We start from the raw sequence: 23,832 nt of genomic DNA, 5'->3' as shown, positions 1-23,832 counted from the left end.
TGGCCGAATGCCCAGGGCAGGCAGTGTACAAGATGTGCACATGAGTAGCAAGGCTCAATCAACAGCAATGGTGTCATTTTCCACACTGGAAGAGAAAAAAAATACTTTTCTTAGGTTTAGGCCAGTGTCAAGAGGCTGTGTCAGAGGTTCAGCTTCTTGATGGTAGAAGAATCCTAAATAATTTTGAAGCCTGCTAAACTTTTTCCCTGTGTGAAGGCTACCAGTAACCGTGTGTAAGCACTCATAGCTGAGCCATATGTGTGTATGCTGTCTATAAGCACACACAGATGGGCTATAAATATTTTTTAGCTCATAGGCTTTTTGCATTGTGAACTCTGCCAATGATATGTTTACAGAACAAGAGTAAAAATGAAGCATTCAGGGAAGGATGGGGTTTTATTAGTTATAGTAAAGGAACTTAGGTTCCTGACCCTACTATTGACCGGGGACATGTTTAGGGTCTGGGAGTTGAACATACTTTATTTCCAATAGCATCTGCTGAGGATGCTATCAGTACTTATGTCCAAGGAAGTGCACTCAGATTCAGCCAAACTGGGTCTCATTTCCAGCTTTATTCTAGCCTTCCAGCATAATAACAGATGCGTCAAGGAAGAAAATTCCCTGTACTGAGAACTTTGAAGGTCTGCACAGTACCTAAGTCCAAAGTAAATCTTGTAATGAATATCTGTGATCTTTAAAAATGCATTAACACATCCAAGCACCTACGAAAGCAAACTAGAATAAGGATGAATGACAAGATGAAGGCATAAATACTATTTTCAATCTAAGTAAAATTGTATAGTTAACCCAAAATTTCACACTTCTTTTTCCTGTTGTTTCTAGATTTTGAACCCTCCTCCTTCCCCAGCTACCGATCGCTCCTTATACAATGCAGAGATGTTTTATTCCTCAAACATTCCTTCAAACACAAGATCTTACAGGTACAGTTCAGATAAAAAGGTTTGCTAAATCTTCTATTTATCTGCTTTTCATTCTAGATCTTGTTCAGAGTTCATTTAAAACTCTTTTCCTCTCTTAATAAATGACCATTCAAATTATGTACATTATATTTCTATGTAGCAGTCCCTGAGCATCCTGTATAGAGGTTGGTGTTTTCTGCTCTTTTTCTTCAGCTTATCTTAAAACTTTCATGAGTAAGCCTATTTGTCAGTGACTGGGCTATATGGTCATAGTGGTCTCCTTTGGTAGGTTAGGGGCTGGAAGAATGTGCTGCTGGCTGAGGGTAGTTGTGGCATTCAAAATTGACACAGTTCAGGTACTTCTTGTTGGATTTCTCTGAGAGTCTGAATTAAGGCTCATGTAGTATTAATGAGCAGGCATCTTGACTGAACACGCTAAGCTGTTAAATCTCTTTATTTTTTCCTTCTTTTCTCCCCAGATTGCAACTAATGCATGTGCTTTCTTCTTTTTTGTTTTTGTGCAGGCCGTACCTTATACGAGGGATAGCTCCACCCACAACCCCATGCAGCACAGATGTCTGTGACAGTGACTATACCACGAGTCGATGGAAGGCCAACAAATACTATATAGATTTAAATTCAGACTCAGACCCTTATCCCCCTCCACCCACACCTCGCAGTCAGTACATGTCGGCAGAAGAAAGCTGCCCTCCATCTCCTGCCACGGAACGAAGCTATTTTCACCTCTACCCCCCTCCACCCTCTCCTTGTACAGACTCTTCATGACCTCAACAGAAGGAACTTTTCCTGTAAATATTTTAAAATATGAACAGATTTAAAATATATATTTTATGATTTAAAAATAAATCTGGGTGGGAATTAAACAAAACAAAATGTGAATAAAAATGGGGGGGAGGGGTGGGGCTGTGAAAAATTGTACAGAGGAAGAATATTTATAAAATTGATTTTTTTTAACTTAATTTCCATTCTTTGTGCCATATTTGCCGTTTTGAAATCATGTAACTGACTCAGTCTCCAAAGGATTTGGGGAGGGAATGTTGAAACTTTCCACATTTTTAAGTCACCTTTTTACATGCAAAAAGTGTATGTAGTTCTTTTTGTTAAAAAGAACTTGTGAGATAAGAAAACTAAGTGGCTTGTGGGAGGGGGGGTCATCTAAAGAAAGATGCAGGCTTACTCCTAGAGAAAAAAAAAAAAAATTTAAATACAATTGTCAGTATCATCCCTGCCCCACCACTGGAAGAAAACGTGCAGGATCACAACCCTTAGATGCTCCTGTTTGCAAGTGAGCTGAATGCTTCCCAGCAGAACTTGAGTGCCAAGACCTGAATTTCAAACCTCCCTCTCCATCTGCTTAGCATTGAACTGAAAGAACACTTCTCTTGGCCAAACCTTCCAGGTTAACTAAACCCACAGGCATCACGTCCTACCTTATGGCAGTGGCACTCTGCACATGGCCAATTCTGTAACTGATTCAGGCTAAATGAGATCAGTCCTAAAAAATTTGGTTTAGGCCCAACCAGTTTCCAACTTGACTGGGTGAATGGTAGCAGAAGCAGTTGTACTGACCTGTGGGTGACAGCAATGGTCAAGTTTGAAGTGGTATTTAAGCTAAGGTAAACAAACTGCAAGTTGGGTCAGACTCACCATTTTAATAGTGATGCAACCAAGATCATTCATCTTCCTTGTGAAGCTTTGGTGACTGTCTGGGAAGAAGCTGTAATAGTCAGCTGCTTCTTAAAACACAGTGCTAGTTTTTTTTTTCTCAAAAGTCCTGTAATCACTGTGCCAGATTTCTGAGGTGTTCACCTGTGTTGACTTGATCAGAAAATTGCTTCATCTCTTAATATTAATTTTCCAAAGTGGAACAAAATGGTCACTTGTATTCAAATGAGGAAAGTTGTTTGGGTTTTAACTGGTGTTTGTAGAAAAATGGTATCCGCATAGCTCAAATCAAAAATCAGTTTAGTCATATCTCATAAAACTTTGCCACATGATTCAGACTTAGAAATAGGTAGAAAAAAGAACAGAAGAGGGAGAAAAGACAAATACTTATTTTCTAATCATGTTGCTATAAAAATGATTAACTTGTACAAACTGCTGTAACCTCAGGACATCAAGATCAACAAAGTGCTTGTTCCCATTCCTACCAAAAAAAAAAAAAAAACAATTAGGGAATGGGGGAGCTAGAATCAGTCCCTTTCAAATTCAGAAGACAAATTTTTGCTTTAATTGCTCTTTCTCTGTAGCAAAAGGGATTGGGTATTTTATGGCACTTTATAAATTCAGCACTGGTGATGATAATGTGAGTGCCTGCTTGGGACATCTGAGGGAAGTTCTGAATATGCAAACTTGCACCTGTTTCTGCAGCTGCTCAGTAACAGATGTGTTGGGCCTTCAACAGCTTTAATATTGATGGCAACAATGAACATTTTTTCTTGTTTGAACTAAAATTGTACTTGGCTTTGGGTCTTTTAAACAAGTTATTTGAGAGCACATCAGAGAAACCCTACAGCTCCAGGAGAGAGGTCTTTGTTGTGGTGGTGGAAGGCCTGGGACCATAGTGTTCTGATCCACTTTCTGTTTTCAGATCTGTTTTTCCTGTCTGCATAGTTCAAGGATAGCATTTGTGATGTCACTGGCGTGTTACTAAAACTCCTAAAGTAGCTTTTACTACCTTCATGTCTAAATTTTTGAGAAATTAAGCACAAAGAGGTTGATTTTTCATAGAGAAGAGTACAGAAATGGAGTTGAAGAATGGGTTCTTTCCTCTTCCTCTATGAACATTAGCAATTTTGTACTATGCTGGGATGGGCAAGGTCACAGTTTGTTACTCTTGGAGTGACTTAGCCACTCTCTGAACTGATGGTTTGTTGAAAGAAAGCAATTCTCATGTGATCATGTTTCAATTAACTAAATTAGGAATATACATCCACAGGATATTTTATGTGCCACATGAATTGCGTAAAAGAGTATTTGTTCTGCATTACAGTAGTTCGTAGTCCAATTTAATATCATACATAATTTTCTGCTTGATAACTATTCACTATTTGTAATGAATTCATTAGTTGTTTCATGTCACAGTTCTAGCTTAGAGATATACCACGTTCATTTTCCTGTATTCCTGTGATGACACTGGATGAAGAATTACTTAATTTTTTTTCATTAAATCACTGATCTTTTTTAAGAGCGATAACTAGAAGAATCCTGACCACTCCATCTGAAGATTTGTATCCTATTAGAAACATTGGAATTGAATCCAAGAAAATTAGCATTTTTACTGAGAGTTGAACTAGCTTAAGAGTCACATTCTTTTGGAGCTGAGGTTTTAAGAAGGAAGGAAGCATTTGCTGAATTGGGTGAATTAAGTGTACATTTTTATTTCAGTTGAACATTCATAGCCTCTTGCTGTTGATGTTTGCTGAGGCACTTGAAGTTTGGTGATGAAAATCAAAGTCCCACACCGCTCCATATTACTGACATTAAAAGCCTTTAAAAAAAAAAAACTGTATATAAATTTAGCATCTTAACATTTAAATACTAAATATTATTTTTGATTGCTATAGACTATATACTTTAAAAGGATTACTGCACTCCTGGTGTTAGAAAAGACCAGGAAGAAAATCTGAGCAACAGGAACTACTTCTTTTCAGAATATCCCCATTGTGTTCTTAGTGGTTTCCATCCTATGAACTTTCAGGCTAAAACATAGAAAATAGGTGCTATTTTCTTCTAGATAAGGATGAGAGAAGGACTTGCAAGGAATTAGAGAGTGCATATGAGAAATTCTGGTAGTTCAGGGATGAATAGGAAATGTGCGAGGGAAAGTTGCATTTTGGTGAGGCTTAAGCATGGTTTTAATAACTCAGAAGTTTTCTGTGAGAAAGCTGACTGAGACATTTTAAGACTTCTACCCTAATAACCTGCAGAGGGATACATGTGATTCAGCTTCCTGTGTGAGCTAGTGAGTACTTGAATCAGTGATTTCAACCACTATTTTCCAAGCCCATTGTGACTGCATATTAGCACTTGATACAACTCGGGGTGTAATAAGGAGTGGTATCTGGAGAGCAGCCAGTAATGATATGGCTGATTCTGTGTTAGATTTAAAGGACAGATGGCCCAGCAGAGAGCAGCTTACCTGTCCTGCAGGGCAGGTGTAGCAGCAGTGTGAGGCTGTAAGGTAAATGGACAAGTAATCATTGACAGTCAAGGATTCCTTCATTTCAAGGAACAGTTTGTGCAAATTATAACTTGACTTGAGCTAGACTAGATTATAGCCACTGCATCTTTAAATTTTAATAAATAGGGGTAGTGAATTTGTTCTGGATGAGTCTGAGGAAACTTTATGAGCTCTATCCCAGCTGCCTTACTTAGATTTCTTACTCAGATTTCTTCTGTCTGGACAGATCACTGGAGAGCACTGTATATATGACAAATAATAATTTCTTCAGGATAGTGTTATAGTACAGAATGTTCTGTGTCTAAAAATGTGATTATGCCATTATCAACATATTCTAAAGAGGAAGGCAGAAATGAGTGGGAAACAAAATTCTTTTGGAATAATGGTATTGATTTTTAGTAATAAGCCTTAATTTCTGTGCTTTGCAAAGGTACAGGCACTAATCAGAACCTAAAAGTTCTGATTCTTTTCAAAGTAACAACAAAATGGTCTGTTCCCTCAATACCTGTTTTACAGACCTAGGATGGGCTTTCTGGAAATCTCCAGGTTTGTTTACCCTAGATCTGTTTTCCACCTGTTATCTAGAATGTCATGTGCAAGGTCCAGGGCTCGTGATTTTCTCACCATTTTTATGCCAACTGGTGCCTTTGGATTCTGGGGCTTTTGACATTCTGTGCACAGCAATGGAAAAGGATTTGGAAGGAGGAGCACTCAAGTAAGAATTGGTCACACTGGGCTGATGTCACTCCTCTGTGGCCTGCCAGGTCAGATCCCTTTGCTGGGGAGGGCTCTTGTCTGCCCTTCCTCAGAGCCTCTCCAGCATGTTTTGATAATTCACAAGTGTGCTCAGTTAAACATCACAAAAGTTGTGTGTCCTGTTGGCCTCGAGAATTTTTGGAAGCAGATCTCTTCTGTAATTTTGCTGGGGTTTATGTTGAGTCAGTCCAAATGAGTAACTGTGCTTACAGTTGTACTACAAATTATATCCATTAATGTCGGGAAATGAAAACAGAAGGCAAGCATGTTCCCAATAATTAATAACATGCACTCCATGCTGGCACAGAGCCCTGAATTGGAAGCAGTATATTTGCTGTTACAGTGCTGAAGAATATTTTATAAAAGTCCATGCTTGGACAGAGCCTTAGACAAGCCACAGTCGAAGATAACTGTTTACAGCTCAGTCATTTGGTGGTTTTTATGTGTTGTGACTCAATTATAAGTAGAATCCTCCTTGTAAATTTGCCTTGTCAATAAGAGATGCATGGAAGGCTGAACCCTACACTGAGAGGTGTCTGCTGTTTCTGCTGCTGTTCCCTTAGGTACTGCAACATTTTCTGTTCATCACTGTATATAAAACTCCCTTTCTACAGAAGTTGTAAGTTTAGCTAAACAGCTTAAGGTATTTACTACACATTAAAATAAATATTTAATAGGCATAGATATTTTCAATTCTGTTAGGTCTTCTACCTCTCCTTCCTGAGAACTTACTCTAAATTTTCTGAAGGGTGATTTTCTTTCATTTGTTTATTTTGAGGTTGGCCAGCTATGCTGTGGGCTTTTTCACATAGAATCATACTCCCTGTAAGGCAAAAAAAAAAAAAAAAACCAAAAGGTAAAATATATTTTAAATCCATGTTAAGCCTGCTGATAGGAATGATGGAAACCAGTCTGATATGTCTTCTGCATTCCACAACAAAATCCTTCAAAGTGCCATGTCCTGACATGCTGACAGTGCTCCCAAACACCTGTGACAAGCTGCAACATCCTGGCTGTTCCCAGCATGAGCCACAGACCTTGTTGCAGCCCATCTCAGGGCTAGGTCCTCACCAGCCAACACAGAATCCTGGTGGATAGAAGATTATAATGACAATTCCTAAACGGGTCGGTTTATATCGACAAAACACATGCAGAGAGTGTGCTTAGAAGGACTTGTCAGAGGAGAAAAGCAAGTTTGACAGCTTAAGTGACAGACTAATTCAGCGCCATTGACACCTCTGAAAAGCGAGTGCTCCCACTGATGCACCTTTCTGTAAATAAGAATGAGGCCGCTCTGGTGACAGCATTCCTGGGCTGGCTGCTTGACAACGGGAGCCACATTCCCGTTTGATTCGTACAAAGATCCTGCAGCCTGTAAATAGTTGTACATGCATCAGCCTGTGGAGGTAAAACAAAGTGTTGAAAATGGGAGGATGGCTGTGTGAAATTTGGGGGTATCATAAACACAAGTCTAACCCAGACTGCTTCCCTACTCACCTACTTGTATCGCAATTGCTGCTATTGTAAATGTACAGGAATATACAAAGAGTACCAAGACTTTTTATATAACCCACACATAATCTTTTTATATTTATATTAAATTGTGTATTCTACGAACAGTCTAATAATTGCAGCTTTATATGTGTATCATTTTGTAGCATTTGTTACCTCAAAAGACAACCAAACCCAATACTTCAGTGCCTTGTGTATTTTAAACAGATTAACATATAAACTGGGGGAAAAATGTAGATTGTACTCTGCTGGTTTTAACAAAGCTTTGTATTATTGTTAGGGTTCTCTTCAGTTAAAATACATACAGCCACAAGTGGAACTAACTGAAAGCTTACCATTTTGGAATTTTTTATAGAGCATGCAGGTTTTGAATTTGTAATATATTGGAGTTCCTCTCAAATGCATTCTTTCAAGTTAACTTTGATTTATATATTCATATCTATTTCAACAGACATCCCAATATCTGTCAAAAATACGCAGCATTTAAAAAAAAATGCCAGTAACTGATATTTACATGTGTGGGGATTAAATTAACGCTGCTTTCAGCATGTCACAATTTTCATTAGCGTCATAAAATCTTTATTGTTTTACAGAAAGTCTTTAGCAATTATTTTTCCAAGCATGGCCTTCTAACACACAAATGACTTGGTAATACTGTTGTAAAAAAATCTTTGAGGCTGTCATCACTTCAGACCATTGTATGTTAACAATTTTCTGGTCATGAAACTGGATTGTTTCTTTATGTTAACAAAACCAAAGGCTTGTTTGGAGTAACTGGTATTTTGTATAAATATTTGTACAGATAACAGACTCTGCTTTTGTACTATAGATTATGTGGATTTTGTTTTATAATAAATGTTTTAAAAATAAATGCTTAGCAGCCATTTTATGATCAAAACTGTTCCATCACCTACAGTAGAGACAACCAGCCAGCATCACAACTGTTTTAGAGACTATTTAAGATAAGGATAGTGCTGTCTCCTTGGTTTTAATTTTAAAATGTACAACAACAGTGAGAGCCGGAAAGCAAATCACCTTTAGAATTAGAGTTGTTAGCTACAGAACTTACCACAAGTTTGTCAGCATCATGACCTTACAAAAATTGTTACACTATATAGGAACAATCTCAATTGTTCTGACTAGGCCAGATCTGATCTGTATTTCTTTTTTAATTGTATTATATCTTTTGAACAGATGCTATAGGATGTCAAAGTAAACTTTTTAAAAAATTACTTCGTTTTTTTTATGGTGAATATACTTGAAAACTAGTTCCATTGAGTCTAGTTTTGTCCTGATTTGTGCAGTCAATATTGGTGGTCTCAGATTTGTGAGATTTAATCTAGAAGTCAAAATGATTTTTAGTGGAGATACCCCTTTTCCTGTGTGCTGGTTAGATGGGACTCAGACTGAAGTGTTCCTGAGCAGTCATCAGCAGTCGTGGTGAAGTCCAGTTCTGTTTCTTCTGATTTTTCCAGGCTAGAGAAAAAATAGAGCATACACATTCAGAGACTTGCTTGTTTCCTACAAAGTTCTTTCAGATTTTGCATTATACTGAACCAGAAAATGTCACAAGATTTTTCCTCTTAGTCACATTATCCTTGCTAATAATGCTTCATATAAATGGAGCCTGGAGCAGCCATATGATGACTGCCTACACCTAGTGATTTATACCATCTCTGATTAGGATGGATTTGTAGCTTGAAGGAAAATGACAAATGTGAACTTCTGGTGCTCTGCTCAGCCTGGAACAGGCCTTGCATCATCCTATTGTGTTAGAAAAGTTGAACCAAATTACCCAGAAGTACAGAAAGATTTTTAGGATTTCATATGGCATGAAGCAGAACAGCCCTACTCTTTTTTCTGGAACTCCTGGCTGTAGCTAGGCTTTCTCTCCTGTAAGATGCACAAGGTCCTCTTGGAGTGGACCCTGTCTGACACTGGCTGGTTGCAGGGATGTGTCTGATATGCACAATAATACAGATTTCTGCACATCATACCTACCATTCCGACTCTCCAGTGCCTTAATCCCAGATGTTTCTTGAAACCAGAGGACACAGTATTTTCTTTTTGCTCCAGAAAAGCTTGCTCACCTGTCTGGATGGATCTTTGTAGCCTTACACTCCCAGAGCTTACAGATTTCTTAAGCTATGGTATATAATTTGTCTGAACAGAATCTGAATACATTCCCAGGGCTGAACCTGTGGTCACAGGGAAGGGTGCCTAATTCCAAATCTACTGGTCCTGATCTTTTACAAAATTGCCCCAGCTGTTACTGTCTGTGGCGGGGCAGAGCAAAGTGTTGGCTGATTTTGTGCAGCATCACTGAGGACTGAAGTGAATAACTGTGTCTGGATGTGCTAGGAAGGGCTAAAGTGGTTGAAATGCATTCTGCCACAGCATGGGTGGCTCACAGCTGTGCTCAAGAACAGCCTGGTTCTAAACAATTCAGCTCCATGGATCTCCTTCCATGCTTTATGCCAGCCTCAAAGCTTCCATAGACATGGTGGTTGCTCCACAAGGCAAACATCATAAATAACTAATGCCCTTCCTTTCTCCTCCTTTCTCCTAGCTTTTATTGCTGAGCAGACATCATGTCACATGGAATATATCCCTTTGGTCAGTGTGGGAGATGTCCCCTCCCAAGATCCTGCCCACCCCCCCAACCTACTGGTGAGGGGTTACTGCTGGAGAGACAGCACTGATGCTGTGGGAGCACTGCTCAGGAGCAGCCAAAACACTGATTGGGGTGTTACCAACAATGCAAAGCACAGCACCATGAGAGCTGACCTGGGAACATGAGCTCCATGCCAGGCAGACCCAATACAGTGAGCTAACTGTGCCCACACACTGCCAAAAAGCCCATGTAGAGTTGTGGGGGAGGAGTTAATGTGAAACTAATGCTTTTTAGGACAGATTTGGTTGGTTTTCACCCATCTGTGCTCTGAGGGGTTTAATGCAGGTTGTCCTTTGAGTGAATGGCTAGGGAATGGTGGGGCAGCCTTTGAGGCCTTGGGTGGTGCTGTGGAGAGCAGGGCGGAGGGAAGGCAGTGCATGTTGTGTGGTTTCTGCATGAGCAGCACTGCAGCAGGCTGCCCACATCCCTGCTGACAGCACAGAGCTGCACACAACCTTCCACTGAGGAGGGCAGGTGGTTGCTGGTTGCTGTGCTCAGAAAGCACAGATAGAAAGAGGGTTGGTGTGCACAGGAGCCAATGCTGTTGTGGTTTTAGGCATCACAAAAAGGCACTTGTCTATAATTAAGACTGGAGACAAAGGTAGCATCTGAGAAATGGAGGCTTGATAAGCCAGGCTAATTGCTGGACTCTGAGTATATTGAAGAAATGAAGTGAGGATCGTAACTGCAAGGGGTATTGCCAGATCAGCTGGCTAAGATCACAGCTACAGTGAAGATTAGGACAGGCAATTTACTTGGGTCTGGCCAGTTTGGGTTTTGATGGATTCTTCACAGAACACAACAGCTGGAAGAGGCATGGCAAGGGCAGGATAAGGTCTTGAATTTTCTCTTGCAATTAAAGACTATCTCTTGTCTGTAATTAACATGAATAGTAAATAGGCTTGAAGCTAGAGTGGCTTTTGGAATGGAAAAATGTCAACAGTTCACATATATTCTGGACAAACTGTAAAGACAGGATCTAGGCTTGCCCTAATTGGGGTTAATGCCTTCTGTTACAGTTTCCCAAAGGCAAAGCTACTTTGGCAATAAATCTGATTTAAGGGCTAGCAACAGCATTGACAATCTATTACTTGGGGAGCGATGTTTGTTACTGAACTTTGCATGGCCTAGGGTATAAGAAAAACTCATGAGAACAGGGACAATACTTTCCATTGTATTTTAATTTGGCTTACCAGGTTATTGTTACAGGATTAATTAGGACTTAATTCTTAGACAATTTCTCTCATAGCTATCTGAATTCCTTCTAGGTTGTAAGGATACAAGCACAAAATTTAGTGCTTATGCTCATTTTACTGTAGTCATTGTACATAGGCAGTCACTAAAAATGAGAATAGAATTTGGGCATCAGGCTTCAAAAGTTTGTCAATTCCAATGCTATACATAGCCTGTAGCATTTGGAAGGGTTGATATCCTTAGCTTCTCTTTCCTGTTGTAGGTGGTTGTACCAAAAGCCCAGGTGCTGGGAACAGAGTGGCAAAGTGTTCAGTAGCTGGATTCCCTGGATCCAGACCAGACAGAAATGCTCAGGTAAGGGGGAGCTCATGAACTGAGGTGCTGTCATGGTTTAGGAATAGTACTCTCCAATTCAGTGCCCCCACCACCACCAACAGTGTAACAATAGTGTAACAAAAGTGTAAAAAAGTGGACAAAGAGGGGGTAATTTACATGCACAATGCTCGCCAAGGCCGAGATATTGAAAACCAATGGTGGAAGGCTTCCCTCTGCCTGCCACACTTTTCCCTGACTGGAAAAGAAACCCTTTCTTCTCAGAAGTGAGGGAAAAAGGGAAAAAGGTTTTCTTCCCATTCAGTTCCCATTCCTTCTCGTTAATGCCTGATATGCTACAGGAGCCAGCAATAAACTGAAGCCCAGGTGTTTTACATTTCTCAACCTGAATATTAAGCTTACCCCTGGCAGATATGTGAGTATTTAATGGATTTTAGTCCTCATTCTTACCCCTTCCCTCTGCAGTTCTGGATGCTGTATCCATGAAACACTGAAGTCTAAAGTTAGAGGCAAGGCAAGCAAGTGGTCAGAGGACCTGTGTGTTACACCCAGTTCCTGGGGGATGAAATGCTGTGTGTGGGCAAACTCAGGAAGAATCAAACAGGGTTCAGGGAAGTTCCAAGTTTGAGATTCTAAAATGTGGAAAGCTGACTGCTGTATCTGTAGAGGACGAAGCAGCACACTTCAATTGAAAGCTGAATTGGAACCCACTTGTCTTTACTTGTAAACTTGCTTGAAGGACCAGACCTGAAAAATCAGGAATTGGTAATGAATGAGATTGAATAATATATGCATCCTGTCCTAAATTTGGCCTTGTGACAGATACTGTATTTTGTCTCGTTTTATAAGTTGGTATCTTGTTTCCACCTAGAACTGAGGGTAGGTTTTGTGACTTGAGCATTTGAAGAGTCTAGTTTATTTCAAGATCCTGGAGCCAGGATCCTGGCTCCTGATGCAGCCAACAAGGAAACATCTAGAATCCCATCTTGTTCCAGAAGTACTTCTCAGAGGTTAGGCCTGGTAAAGACAGTGGCAGATGTATGTTATGAATAAGAAATTGCTTATTCCTCAAAAGTTATAAAGTGTTACCTTATGGCCGGTTGTTAAGTAATTGTTAATTACCCATTGTTCACCCCATTGTTAACTACCCCTTGTTCATTCCTTGTTAATTACTCCTTGTTCATCCCCTGTTAATTACCTATTGCTCATCTCCTGTTAGAAATCCCTTTCTGTTGGGTTGGGTTTCACCCCTGCTGCTTCCTAGAAAATGGCACCCGGGACTGTGAGGAGGAAGTGACATCAGAGGCAGTATGCAAATGAAGAAACACGCCAAATGCAGCACTAAAAACCCCTAAAACAGTGAGCCACAATGAAATCAAAGGACTCAAACTACTGCAAAGGGTGAGCAATTAGTCCTAGTGTCCGCGGGAACCTTTCTAATGTCTCACTCTAAACAGCAGAGATGCCTGCTAGAATGAGGACCCCTGACCACAATTCAGACTGTGGAATCCTGCCACTCCCATGAGGAGGGAATCCCTGGCTCTGCCTGTGCAGAAAGCGGACAAAGCTGGACTCCTCCTCCTCCATGCCACTCCGGGAAGCAGTGGCGGCGTGCGCGTGACGTGTAGGGCCCCCACCCAAACTGGTCACTTTAATAAAGGCATTTTAAAGGAGTACGATCTCCTGCCTTTTTTTTTATATCAATGTAGGGACAAAATCTTCTCAGTCTTACAACAGAAGACTGGATTTCATTGCCATGAGTGCATTTAAGGTTGGGGAAGAAAAACCTGAAGAAGCATAGGATGGCTTTCCAGCTTGCACTCACAAAAAAAAAAAAATGGAGAGGACGGATGTCGAAGGAATAGAATATTTTTGTTCTGTTTTGTTTTTACATTTTTATAATTGTTCTGTAGTGGTTTGTCCCTTAACTCCCCATTTCCTCCCAATGGTTCTGCCCTGAGTTTTCCCACCTCTACCCTCAATGTCAATCTCCCTGAAACTTCTTAGTCATCCCTCTGTTCCTCCCTTGGTGCCTTGTCCATCACTCGGCTCCCCATCCCTCTCTTCCAGATTCTTCTACTTTGGGCATCAAGTGATTGGCTGGGGGCAAGGGGCCCCTCCCTCAAGCTTCCCCCATTGGTTTTTGTACCTGTCTATCCCCTCATCCTCCACTCCCTCAAATCCCCCCATTGGTTAATGGGGGTTTCCCTCCCCCTGTTACCACCCCCATATTTAAACTGTTGCCGGAGTGCAGAGAGGGCTCTTGGCTATTGGATCACCTGGTGTTTGGAGCTCCTCAGAGCCTGGATTAAAACCAAGTTTGCTTCCCCAGCCTTGAGTTGGCTCCTTTATTATCTCCTTGGATGCTGTGTCTCCTCCATACTGGACTGACAGAGAAGCGCTCAGTCCAAGCCGTTCCCCGACTCTCCTGGAGATACAGAAGAGTGTCCCCTGTAGCTGTCTGTGCCACAGCTGGGCAGGTGAAGCCAGGGGGCTTCAGCTGGGCATGGCAGCAGCTTGGTGTACAACATGGGGCCTGAGATCATCGCCAGACCCCACGGAGGAGACAACTGGACGTCCTGTTGGACTTACCCTTCAGCAGCGCCCTGAATTTGACTTTGTCTCATGGCTGGCAAGCTACCCCAGTAGCAGCAGACTCCTTTTTGGTGGCTAGTGCTCCTGGGGACAGAACTGGTAGCCACTGGGGCACCACGGTGGTCAGTTCTCCAAGGAGGACACTACTTGGGACCTTTCCTTTCCTGCTGTTGGCATCAGACTTGTATGTTTTTTCTCCCCCTCCTTTGCTCTCTCTCTCTCTCGGTGGGGGGGGGAACTTTCTCGCCTGCTCCTCTCTACACTCTCTTCCACTGTCATCTTCTGGGAAGAGAGCCAACTTTTCTCCCTATAGAGGAATTTGCTACTACAGTAGCTATCACTTCACTGCGCAGCACCTTTAGCAGGCAGCCAGCAGCAGGAGTTTCTCTTTTCCTTTTGTTTTTCCCCGAGTAGTGTGTTTTTAATAGACAGATTCAACATCAGCCACAATGGATGCTCAGCTTTCTGTCTCACAAAACGGAGTCTACTACCAAGTTGTGGGAGTCCTTGCCAGGGGTGGGATCCAGTTTGAAAAAAGGGAAGTTAAGAAGTTTGTTTTGTGGTTGTTCCTGCATTTTCCTAATGTTTCAGCCAACCAAATTCACAATCTAGAGTTTTGGGATTTAGTAGGCAATTAATTACTACAATTAGGAGATTCCTCCCTTTCAAATTTCATTTTTTTGGCAATGAAAATTAGAAACACATTAAGATCTTCCTCTAAAATGCAGGAACAGCCACCCAAGGACAAACTCAACCCCAGTTCTCCCTGTCCTAGCCCTCTTCCCTCTCCCATTTGCCCTAAATCAGGGATTCTAAAGGGAGCAGCCTGACAAATGTCACAGGGCTGCCTTCATCTCCCTGGTTCCCTGCAGAATCCCCGAGAACCCCGCCCGGGCAGTCCTGGCCAGACTGCTTGGGATCTTCCCTGTCCCCCTACTTCCCCGCATTTTACAGCCCCGTCCTGAAAACCCTCCGTCCATTTCAATCTTCCTGAATCCAATTCCCTTCAAAATGTCCCCTGGAGTGAACAAGATGGCGGACGCCACATGGCTGTTCCCGCCTCTTGTCCTCCTTGCTCCCACAATACCCCTTTCTCCTCTCAAAACCCTTTCTGCCCATTAACCAACCCCTTCCTGTCCCCTGACTCCTCCCTGAAACCCTCCTCTTCTTGCGGCCCATCTTCACCTCCAGCCCCTCCCTTCTCCCCCCAAACCACACCTCCCGGTCCTGCCCCTTCAGAGACCTGCCAGTCATGTGTCCCCTTCTGTTGCCCTAGCCACACCCCCCTCTGACATCACCTCCTGTTCCCACAGCTCCCACGACCCCACTTCCAGTTCCCACACTCAGATTTCCAGTGGGGGGGTCCTGGGAACCAGAACCCTGAATCCTCCCCTGCGTTTACTGCTGCTCTGGTTACCTATGTCCCTACGCAGGATGGAAGGGCCCAACCCCAATGGTCCCCACTCCTGTACCAGACCAGCTGGTACCAAAGAGCTGTGCAAAGCTCAAAAAGAATTCGGGAGGGACAGTGAATATTTTAGGGGGGTTGTTAAAGGCCACTTTCTCAGGGAATGTATCGACTCCAGCTGACCTCCACCAGCTGTTTTCATGTTTACTATCCTCAGCTGAGTTTCTAATTTGGGAGGCAGCTTGGAAAAAAGCTGTAAAAGCTGTGATACCCACACTGTGGTCTGACCCAAATATGGCAGTAGAAGATGATGATTCAGTGTTGTCTATTAACTACCTTTGCATGGAAGGGGAATGGGTGGAGGGGGAAAAGCAAGCCGTGAAGATCCCAAAGGGGGCTCTCTGGCAGACCGCGAAGGCGGCAAGAAAGGTGTTCTTTGAGCTACGCCCAGCTGTCCCTATTGGTAATTACTTAACTTTAACTCAGTCTCCCTCTGAGTCCTTCCTAAAGTTTGTAGAGCGATTAAGCAAGGCTGTGGACCTTCAAGTACAGGACCCGGAACTGCGATAGGGAATTGCGGGGACTGCTGGGCTCCAGGACGGTTTGGATGGGTGGTAACGCAGGATCTCTGAGGCCCGGTCTTTAGAGCATATGGTTTATTGTAAAGGATGAAGGGCCCTGCTTAGAGTTGCTAGCCGCAACTCGTGGCAGGCCCAGGGAGAGCGGGGGGGAGAGAGAGGGAGAGAGAGAGATGGTGCCAGGTGGGTGTCCCAGCAGGGAGATCCGAGAGAGAGAGCGTCCGGTCCCTCGGCCACACCTTATCAGGGGGCTTCAAGGTGGGCTGGGACAGGACTTGGGCCAATGGGGTTACAGACATCGGATACTTCAGGGGAGGGTTACAGGTATGGGATGAACCATACATTGGGGGGTGAGACAGGACATTCCATTTGACCTTAGGATCTATCAGAAAGGGGGGATTGCTTTCAGCTTGGCTGTATTATTGTTTTCGGGATGCTCAGTAATGAAGGTTTGGTATTTCAAACCTTGTTTTCATCTCGATATCTGTATTCTCTGATTCTTTTGCCAGGCCATCATATTTATAGGGCCTTGCTATTTCATCTTCCCCAACATCGAATCCTGACAGAATTCGCTCGGCAGAATGCTAACAACCAGTGCAAGGCAGCGATTCTGAGCCTGCCCCTTGATCCACTGCTGATGCTGCAATCCGTGTTAGAAGTCTGCTCTAGGAAAGTCACCATCACGCCAACCTCACAACGCCATAAACAGGGGGAACTGAGGAGGGTAGCAGCTGTGGAAGTTCTGATCTGCCTTCTGCCAACCAGTCGCCATGCACCCCGAAAACCTACTGGAGGCCTCTCTCAGTGGATCAGCGATGCCATCTGTGCAAAGAACTAGGGCACTGGATGCCTAACTGTCCGTTAAGACAGCAATTCTTTAATTTCAGAAGGGACCAGCAAAAGCAGAAAGGCACTCCCAAAGGGGGACCCTCAAAAAACTAGGAAAAGAGCACAGTCCCTCCCTGCGCAACGATATAAGTGAGGCAGGGTCAACATCATCTGCAGAGGGGGGAGCAAAATTTAACAGTGACAAATAAGGCCTGCCTGAGTCGATTCAGATCATACCTAACACCGTTTATTCACTGGACTTGACAAACCCACATAAGCCAAAACCTATACTAACTACTGATTCTTCCCATGTCCCCTTTAGGTTGGCTCTGACAGAGTCCCTCCATCTAAGGAACACCAACTGGCACTTTGTATCGGTGGACATTGACAGAGCTCGTACTTGGAAAACCAACCGTAGTATGTCATCCTTGGGGACACTAAGCATACACCTATTGATATCAACATCCTCCCAGGTCTAGTGTCATCAGACCCGGGAAGACTCGTCCTTTGGCTGCACTGTACTCACCCACCGGTGTACGTGCCCAAGGGCCAAATCATCGCCTAGGCCATCCCGGTGCCTGAGCCTCTGTGGGACCAGGAGCAAAAAAAAGACACCCAACATACCATCGCCTGGACTCAGGTACTGGGGGCCGAGAAACCAAAAATTTCATGTGGATTACACTGTGGGGGGAGTACAAATCCTTAAATGGACTTCTGGACACAGGGGCAGATGTGACGATCATTCCCACCCGGGAGTGGCCGTCACATTGGGAGTTGCAAAACGTGGCTGGACACGTTCAAAGTGTTGGGGGCATTCAATTAGCTAGACAATCCAAGAGCGTCGTCCAAATTGAGGGACCGAATGGGCAATTGGCCTCTGTATGTCCATTCGTTTTAGGTTTTACGGAACTCTTATGGGGGAGAGACCTAATGGCCCAGTGGGGGTCAAAATTGACATCCCTGAGACCCCCCAGCTTTTTCGGGCAGCGGCCACTGAGAAGCGCCCCACCCAAAAACTGAATTGGAAAACAGATTCACCAGTTTGGGTAGAGCAGTGGCCGCTCAGCAAAGAGAAATTGAAGGCGCTTGAGGAGCTTGTGAAAGAGCAGCTAAAAAAGGGGAATATCCAGGAAACTACATCTCCCTGGAATTCCCCCATCTTTGTAGTTAAAAAACCAGGCAAGGACGAATGGCGGCTCCTCCACGACCTCCGTCAAATTAACAACATCATAGAAGACATGGGTTCTCTCCAGCCAGGAATGCTGTCCCTGATGATGCTCCCCCAAAACTGGAATTTGGCCATAATAGACATAACTGTTTCTTCTAAATTCCTCTACACCCTGACAATGCCCCACGTTTCACCTTCTCTGTTCCCACCATCAACCGAGAAGCCCCAAAGAAGAGATACCACTGGAAAGTACTTCCACAAGGAACGAAGAACAGCCCATGTATTTGCCAGTGGTACGTCTCTTCCTTGCTGTCCCCAGTCCGAGCAGCTGTTAGTGAAGTTATCATACTTTACTATATGGACGATGTCTTAGTATGTGCCCCAACCGATGACATGCTTACCCACGTGCTTGATCTGACAATCAATTCATTGATTGTTGCAGGGTTTGAGCTCCGAGAGGACAAGGTTCAGTGGATGCCACCTTGGAAGTACCTGGGCCTGGAGATTGGAAAGCGGACCATTGCTCCGCAAAAATTGGTTATCAAGAATAACATCAAGACTTTAGCCGATGTTCAGCAACTGTGTGGCTCTTTAAACTGGGTAAGGCCTTGGCTGGGTATCTCCACTGAAGACCTAGTCCCGCTTTTCAATTTATTGAAAGGGGAAGAGGAGCCTAGTTCTCCTAGGACCCTTACCCAGGAAGCGAAGGCCGCACTGAAGAAAGTACAGGACATGATGTCTGCCAGGCAGGCCCACTGGGACCAACCAGGCCTGCCCTTCAAATTCATTATTCTTGGTAAGCTGCCGCACCTCCACGGGGTGATCTTCCAATGGGAGGTCACCCAAGTAGGGAAGGAGGACCAAGGCCAGAAGGATCCACTCTTAATCATAGAGTGGGTCTTCCTCAGTCACAACAGGTCCAAAAGGATGACAAGGCCACAAGAGCTGGTTGCAGAACTGATCTGGAAAGCAAGAGTCCAGATCAGGGAGCTGGGAGGGTGTGACTTTGACTGCCTCCACATTCCACTAAAATTGGAATCGGGCCATCTATCGAAAGCAATGTTGGAACATCTGCTTCAAGAAAACGAAGCCCTGCAATTTGCATTGGACAGCTACACCAGTCAAATTTCAATTCACTGACTGGCCCCCAAAATTTTCAATTTGGATGTCCAATTCACCTTATCACTAAAATCAATTCAGAGCAAGACACCTCTAAAAGTGCTGACAGTGTTTACAGACGCGTCCGGAGCATCTCACAAGTCAGTTGTGACTTGGAGGGATCCTTACACTCAGTGGTGGGATGTAGAGAGCTTGGTTAAACAGTAAGGGACATGAAACTGTAAAACTGGTCAAAGTATGAGGGGCTACGTGACTGCTGCAACGGTCAGCATGACCCTGGGTATAGAAATCAGGATATGTAGAAATCAGAGTTTGCAAGAATCAGAATGCTGAAAACTGCTTGGTATGTAGAAATAGATAGAGAAGAACCAAAAAGTATCAATCACAAGAACAGCAAGAGCAACCGAACAAGACAGATGCGCAAATCACACAGCAACCAATCATGAGCTTGGCTTTTGCAATATGCATGAACTAATTAACAAGTATATATAAACTTTGTAATTTGTTGCAATAAACTGAGACTTGATGATCATGATATCATGAGTCTTGTCTCCCGCGGCACTTCTCCGACAAATGGTGACCCCGACGTGATCCGAGGCAAAGGCGGGAGAGGTGCTCCGTTGGGTTCGGGTCCTGCAGCTGGAAGGACGGCGACAGAGCTGCCAGATTTTGCTCCGCGCCCTGAGTGACCGCAGCGGTGGGCTCAGCCGATACATGCTGCCGAAGCTTGAAGGGGCCAGCAACGGTACCGACGCAACCATGGACAGGCAAGCAGCATATGATTTATTTAGTACTTTTCTCAGAAAAAGACAGGTTAGGGGGATTGACTTAGATAAGGATCTCCCTTCGCTCTTACATCATGCTCATTCTTATGGCTTTTTTGTAAACCCCCATACTGTTCATGAACTTTCAGAATGGAGAAGATATGGGGATAAGTTGTGGGAATTAGTGTTAGATGATGATAAACTGGGCAAGAAAATGAGTAAACTTTGGAGAGTGGTCCATAATGAATTGTTGATGTGTCAGGCAGAAAAAAGGGCGGTGGAAGGGGTACGAACAGCTCAGGAGAAAAATAAGGAATATGAACCCTCGCTTCTCTCCAGTGAGCCAAACCCTCCGGTTCTCACAAACTTTCCCGTCCCCATCTCTGTTTCTGCAATGCCTGTACCTCCCACAGACACTGGTGACATTGAGGTACAACCGTCAGCTCCCCCTTTACCCCCACCGCCGCGTCCCCCTCCAGGCATACAAAACATTACTGTAGCACCCGCCCTGCAACATCCTCCGTCTCCCGGCCAGGAGCCTGTCCCTGGGGCAGAATCTGACCTCGCGGAGGCCATGGCTAAAGAGAGACATGAGGTATGGGCTGCTGTCGCACGGGAGGGTATGCAGACGGGGGACGCTGAGCTCTTCACGGCAGCACAGGAAACCCTTGCTTTTCCAGTGATATTTACGCCAAATGCTCAAGGGGGGTACACTGCGCAGGTCCAGAGCCTTGACTGGAAAATTGTAACACAGCTGCGTGCCACTGTGGGGAGCTATGGTATTACCAGTGAGCCCGCTAGGCAAATGCTTGATTTTATTTTTAATGCTCATACCTTATTACCGTCCGATGTTAGGGGAATGGCCAAATTGATTTTTACCCCGCATCAACGCTTACTTTTTGAGGCACGCTGGAGAGAGGAAGCGGTAAGAAGCGCCAATTTACCTAGGGCTCAGGGTGACCCTTTAGCAGGGCTTACTGTAGCTGAGCTTCTGGGAGAGGGTGTCCATGTATGTCTGGAACAACAGGCCGCCCTAGGACCCAACAAATTAAGGGAAGCCACAATAGTAGCAAGAAGAGCGATAGACAAGGTCAAAACCCCGGGTGGAGTCCCAATGTATATGGGGATTAAACAGGGTAGAGAGGAGCCTCTTGGCACCTTCGTGGATAAGATAATGGAAGCATTGTCCAAAGCAGGGGTGGCCGATCATATGCAGGATGCCCTACTTAAACAGTGTATACTGCAGAATAGCAATTCTACAACCAGAAATTTGATTACTTCCTTTCCTGGGGATTGGACCGTCCAAGCATTGTTAGAGAAGGCTGCTTCAGTGCCAGTTGGGTCTCAGGCGTTAATAGTTAATGCTTTACAAGAAATAGGACAGGGGCTACGGGAACAAGCAATAAGCTCTCAAAATCAGGTTTTAGCAGCCCTTGCTCCCCTTCAAGCTGCAGCTGCGCGCCCCCGTTCTAACACTACTGGAGAGGCACGACCAAGATGCTACCGCTGTGGAAACTTAGGTCACATTCGAAAAGAATGCGGAGCGACAGGAGTTTGGTGCCGCAGATGCCAATCAAATACCCACAACTCCAATGCATGCCAAAAGAAGCAGGGAAACTCCCAGAGCAGCGCGAACAGCGGCCGCGCCGGGACACAAATGGCAGCTGCAGGAGCGAAACCTCCCAGCAACTCCAACCTGCCACCTGCGGGAGCCTCGGCTTGGACTTGGCAGCCGCAGTAGAGACTGATCTCTTGACCTCAAAACCATATAAGATTCCAACGGGAATCCATGGCCCCCTACAAATACACGGACAAACTATGGGAGGACTCATTATTGGCCGCTCTTCAGCCGCTATATTAGGCCTCTTTGTGGAACCAGGAATCATCGATGCCGATTGTTGCGGCGAAATTATGATCATCGCTCATACGTCATATCCCCCGGTGACGGTACCAAAAGGTCAAAGAATTGCTCAGCTAATCCCACTCCCACAAATGACCAAGGGATTGGAACCTATGTCCCAGGTCCCTAGAACCCCGGAAGGATTTGGTTCAACAGGAGGTCTTGCATTGCTTACCCTAGACCTTAACACCCGCCCCAAAAAATCTTGCCGCCTGATTCATCAAGGACATAGCATTGTGCTTAAAGGACTTTTAGATACGGGTGCAGATACTAGCGTCATCGATCCAGGTCATTGGCCTGCGTCTTGGCCCACTCAGCCTGCAGCAACCACGGTGAGCGGTATTGGTGGGATGACACTTGCGAGCCGTACCCCGGTGTTGAGATTGAAGGGAGACAGGCATCTGCAGCACTTTCTATAACAACTTTACCACCTGCTGTCCAATGTCTAATTGGTCGTGATGTCCTAGCTCAGTTGGGCCTAGTCCTTACCAACGATCATTCTTTTCAGTGACGGCCATTGTTTGGACTTTCCCACTACCACTTACATGGACTACTAACGAGCCTGTGGTAGTTAAGCAGTGGCCTTTGAAACGGGAAAGTCTAGAGCAGGCACACCTGCTGGTTGATGAACAATACAGGCAAGGACACCTTAGGCCCTCTACAAGCCCTTGGAACACTCCGATTTTTGTTATTCAAAAAAAGTCAGGCAATTATCGGCTTTTGCATGATCTTAGAGCGGTAAATGATCAGATGGAACCTATGGGAGCACTGCAACCTGGTCTGCCGAATCCTGCTATGTTACCGCAAGAATGGCCTATTTTAGTAATAGATTTGAAAGACTGCTTTTTTACCATTGCTCTGCATCCTGCGGATACTAAAAGGTTTGCTTTTACTCTCCCTGCTCTCAGTCGTGGTGAGCCAGATAAGAGATTTGAATGGACAGTTCTGCCACAAGGAATGCGCAATTCCCCCACAATTTGTCAGCTGTATGTGGATGCAGCACTGCAACCGTTAAGACAACGCATGCCTAATACTATCATCTATCATTACATGGATGATATTTTGTTTGCACAAGCAACCCCCTTTACAGATTCTCAAATTCATGATATCCTGCATACTTTGGAGAAGTCTTCTCTTACCATCGCACCTAATAAAATTCAAACTTCTGCTCCATGGAAATACTTGGGATGGATAATCACTCAACAGCGAATCACACCGCAGAAGTTACATATTCAGACATCAGTCACCACTTTACATGAAGCACAAAGGCTTTTGGGCGACCTACAATGGCTCAAACCAGTCACTGGAATTCCTAATATCCTTTTAGACAAACTACGTCCACTGCTCAAAGGAACCGATCCCTGTACTCCAGTTCATTTATCGTCAGATCAGCGTCACGCATTACACGATATTACGCATTGCATCTCTACCGGTTTTGTGAGACGTCTTGATCCTGATCTTCCCCTGCATTTGACCATTTGGAACACTGAAGATCACCTATTGGGGGCTGTCACCCAGCATGAAAAGAAAACGGGGGAGACGGCGGTGTTAGAATGGATATCACCCCCGTTACAGCAAAAAAGAACAGTAACTTCTAAGGTCGACAGCCTGGCAGCACTTATTAAGAAGGGACGTACTCGCATTTTGGAAATAAGTGGCTCAGAACCAGTAAAAATTAATTTACCCATGGAAAAATCCACCTTGGACTGGTACCTTTTAAACTCTGCACTCCTCGCTGAAGCATTGCTTTCATCTCCAGCTACTGTTAGCACAGGATCCCTCACACCCAAACAATTACAATGGATAGGAAAATGGGAATGGATAGAGAAACCCCTCAGAAAAGAGAAGCCTATCCCGAATGCCATTACGGCTTTTACGG

The 23,832-nt window shown here is 44.2% G+C and overlaps 1 protein-coding gene across 1 annotated transcript in view; it reads left to right on the top strand.

The window, feature by feature from the left end:
* Positions 1 to 1,900, top strand: part of LRP5 (LDL receptor related protein 5) — a 124,656-nt gene extending 122,756 nt beyond the window's left edge. Inside the window, exons 22-23 of the mRNA XM_053945411.1 lie at positions 844 to 941; positions 1,445 to 1,900. Of these exons, the coding sequence (XP_053801386.1) occupies positions 844 to 941; positions 1,445 to 1,706 (360 nt within the window). The 3' untranslated portion in view covers positions 1,707 to 1,900. The remainder of the gene's footprint in view (positions 1 to 843; positions 942 to 1,444) is intronic.
* The last annotated feature ends 21,932 nt before the right edge of the window (positions 1,901 to 23,832 follow it).

The sequence above is a fragment of the Vidua chalybeata genome, chromosome 6 (assembly GCF_026979565.1).
Source record: "Vidua chalybeata isolate OUT-0048 chromosome 6, bVidCha1 merged haplotype, whole genome shotgun sequence".
Lineage (NCBI taxonomy): Eukaryota > Metazoa > Chordata > Aves > Passeriformes > Viduidae > Vidua > Vidua chalybeata.
The sequence above is the reverse complement of the archived record's forward strand: the minus strand, read 5'-3'. Positions and strand labels throughout refer to the sequence as shown.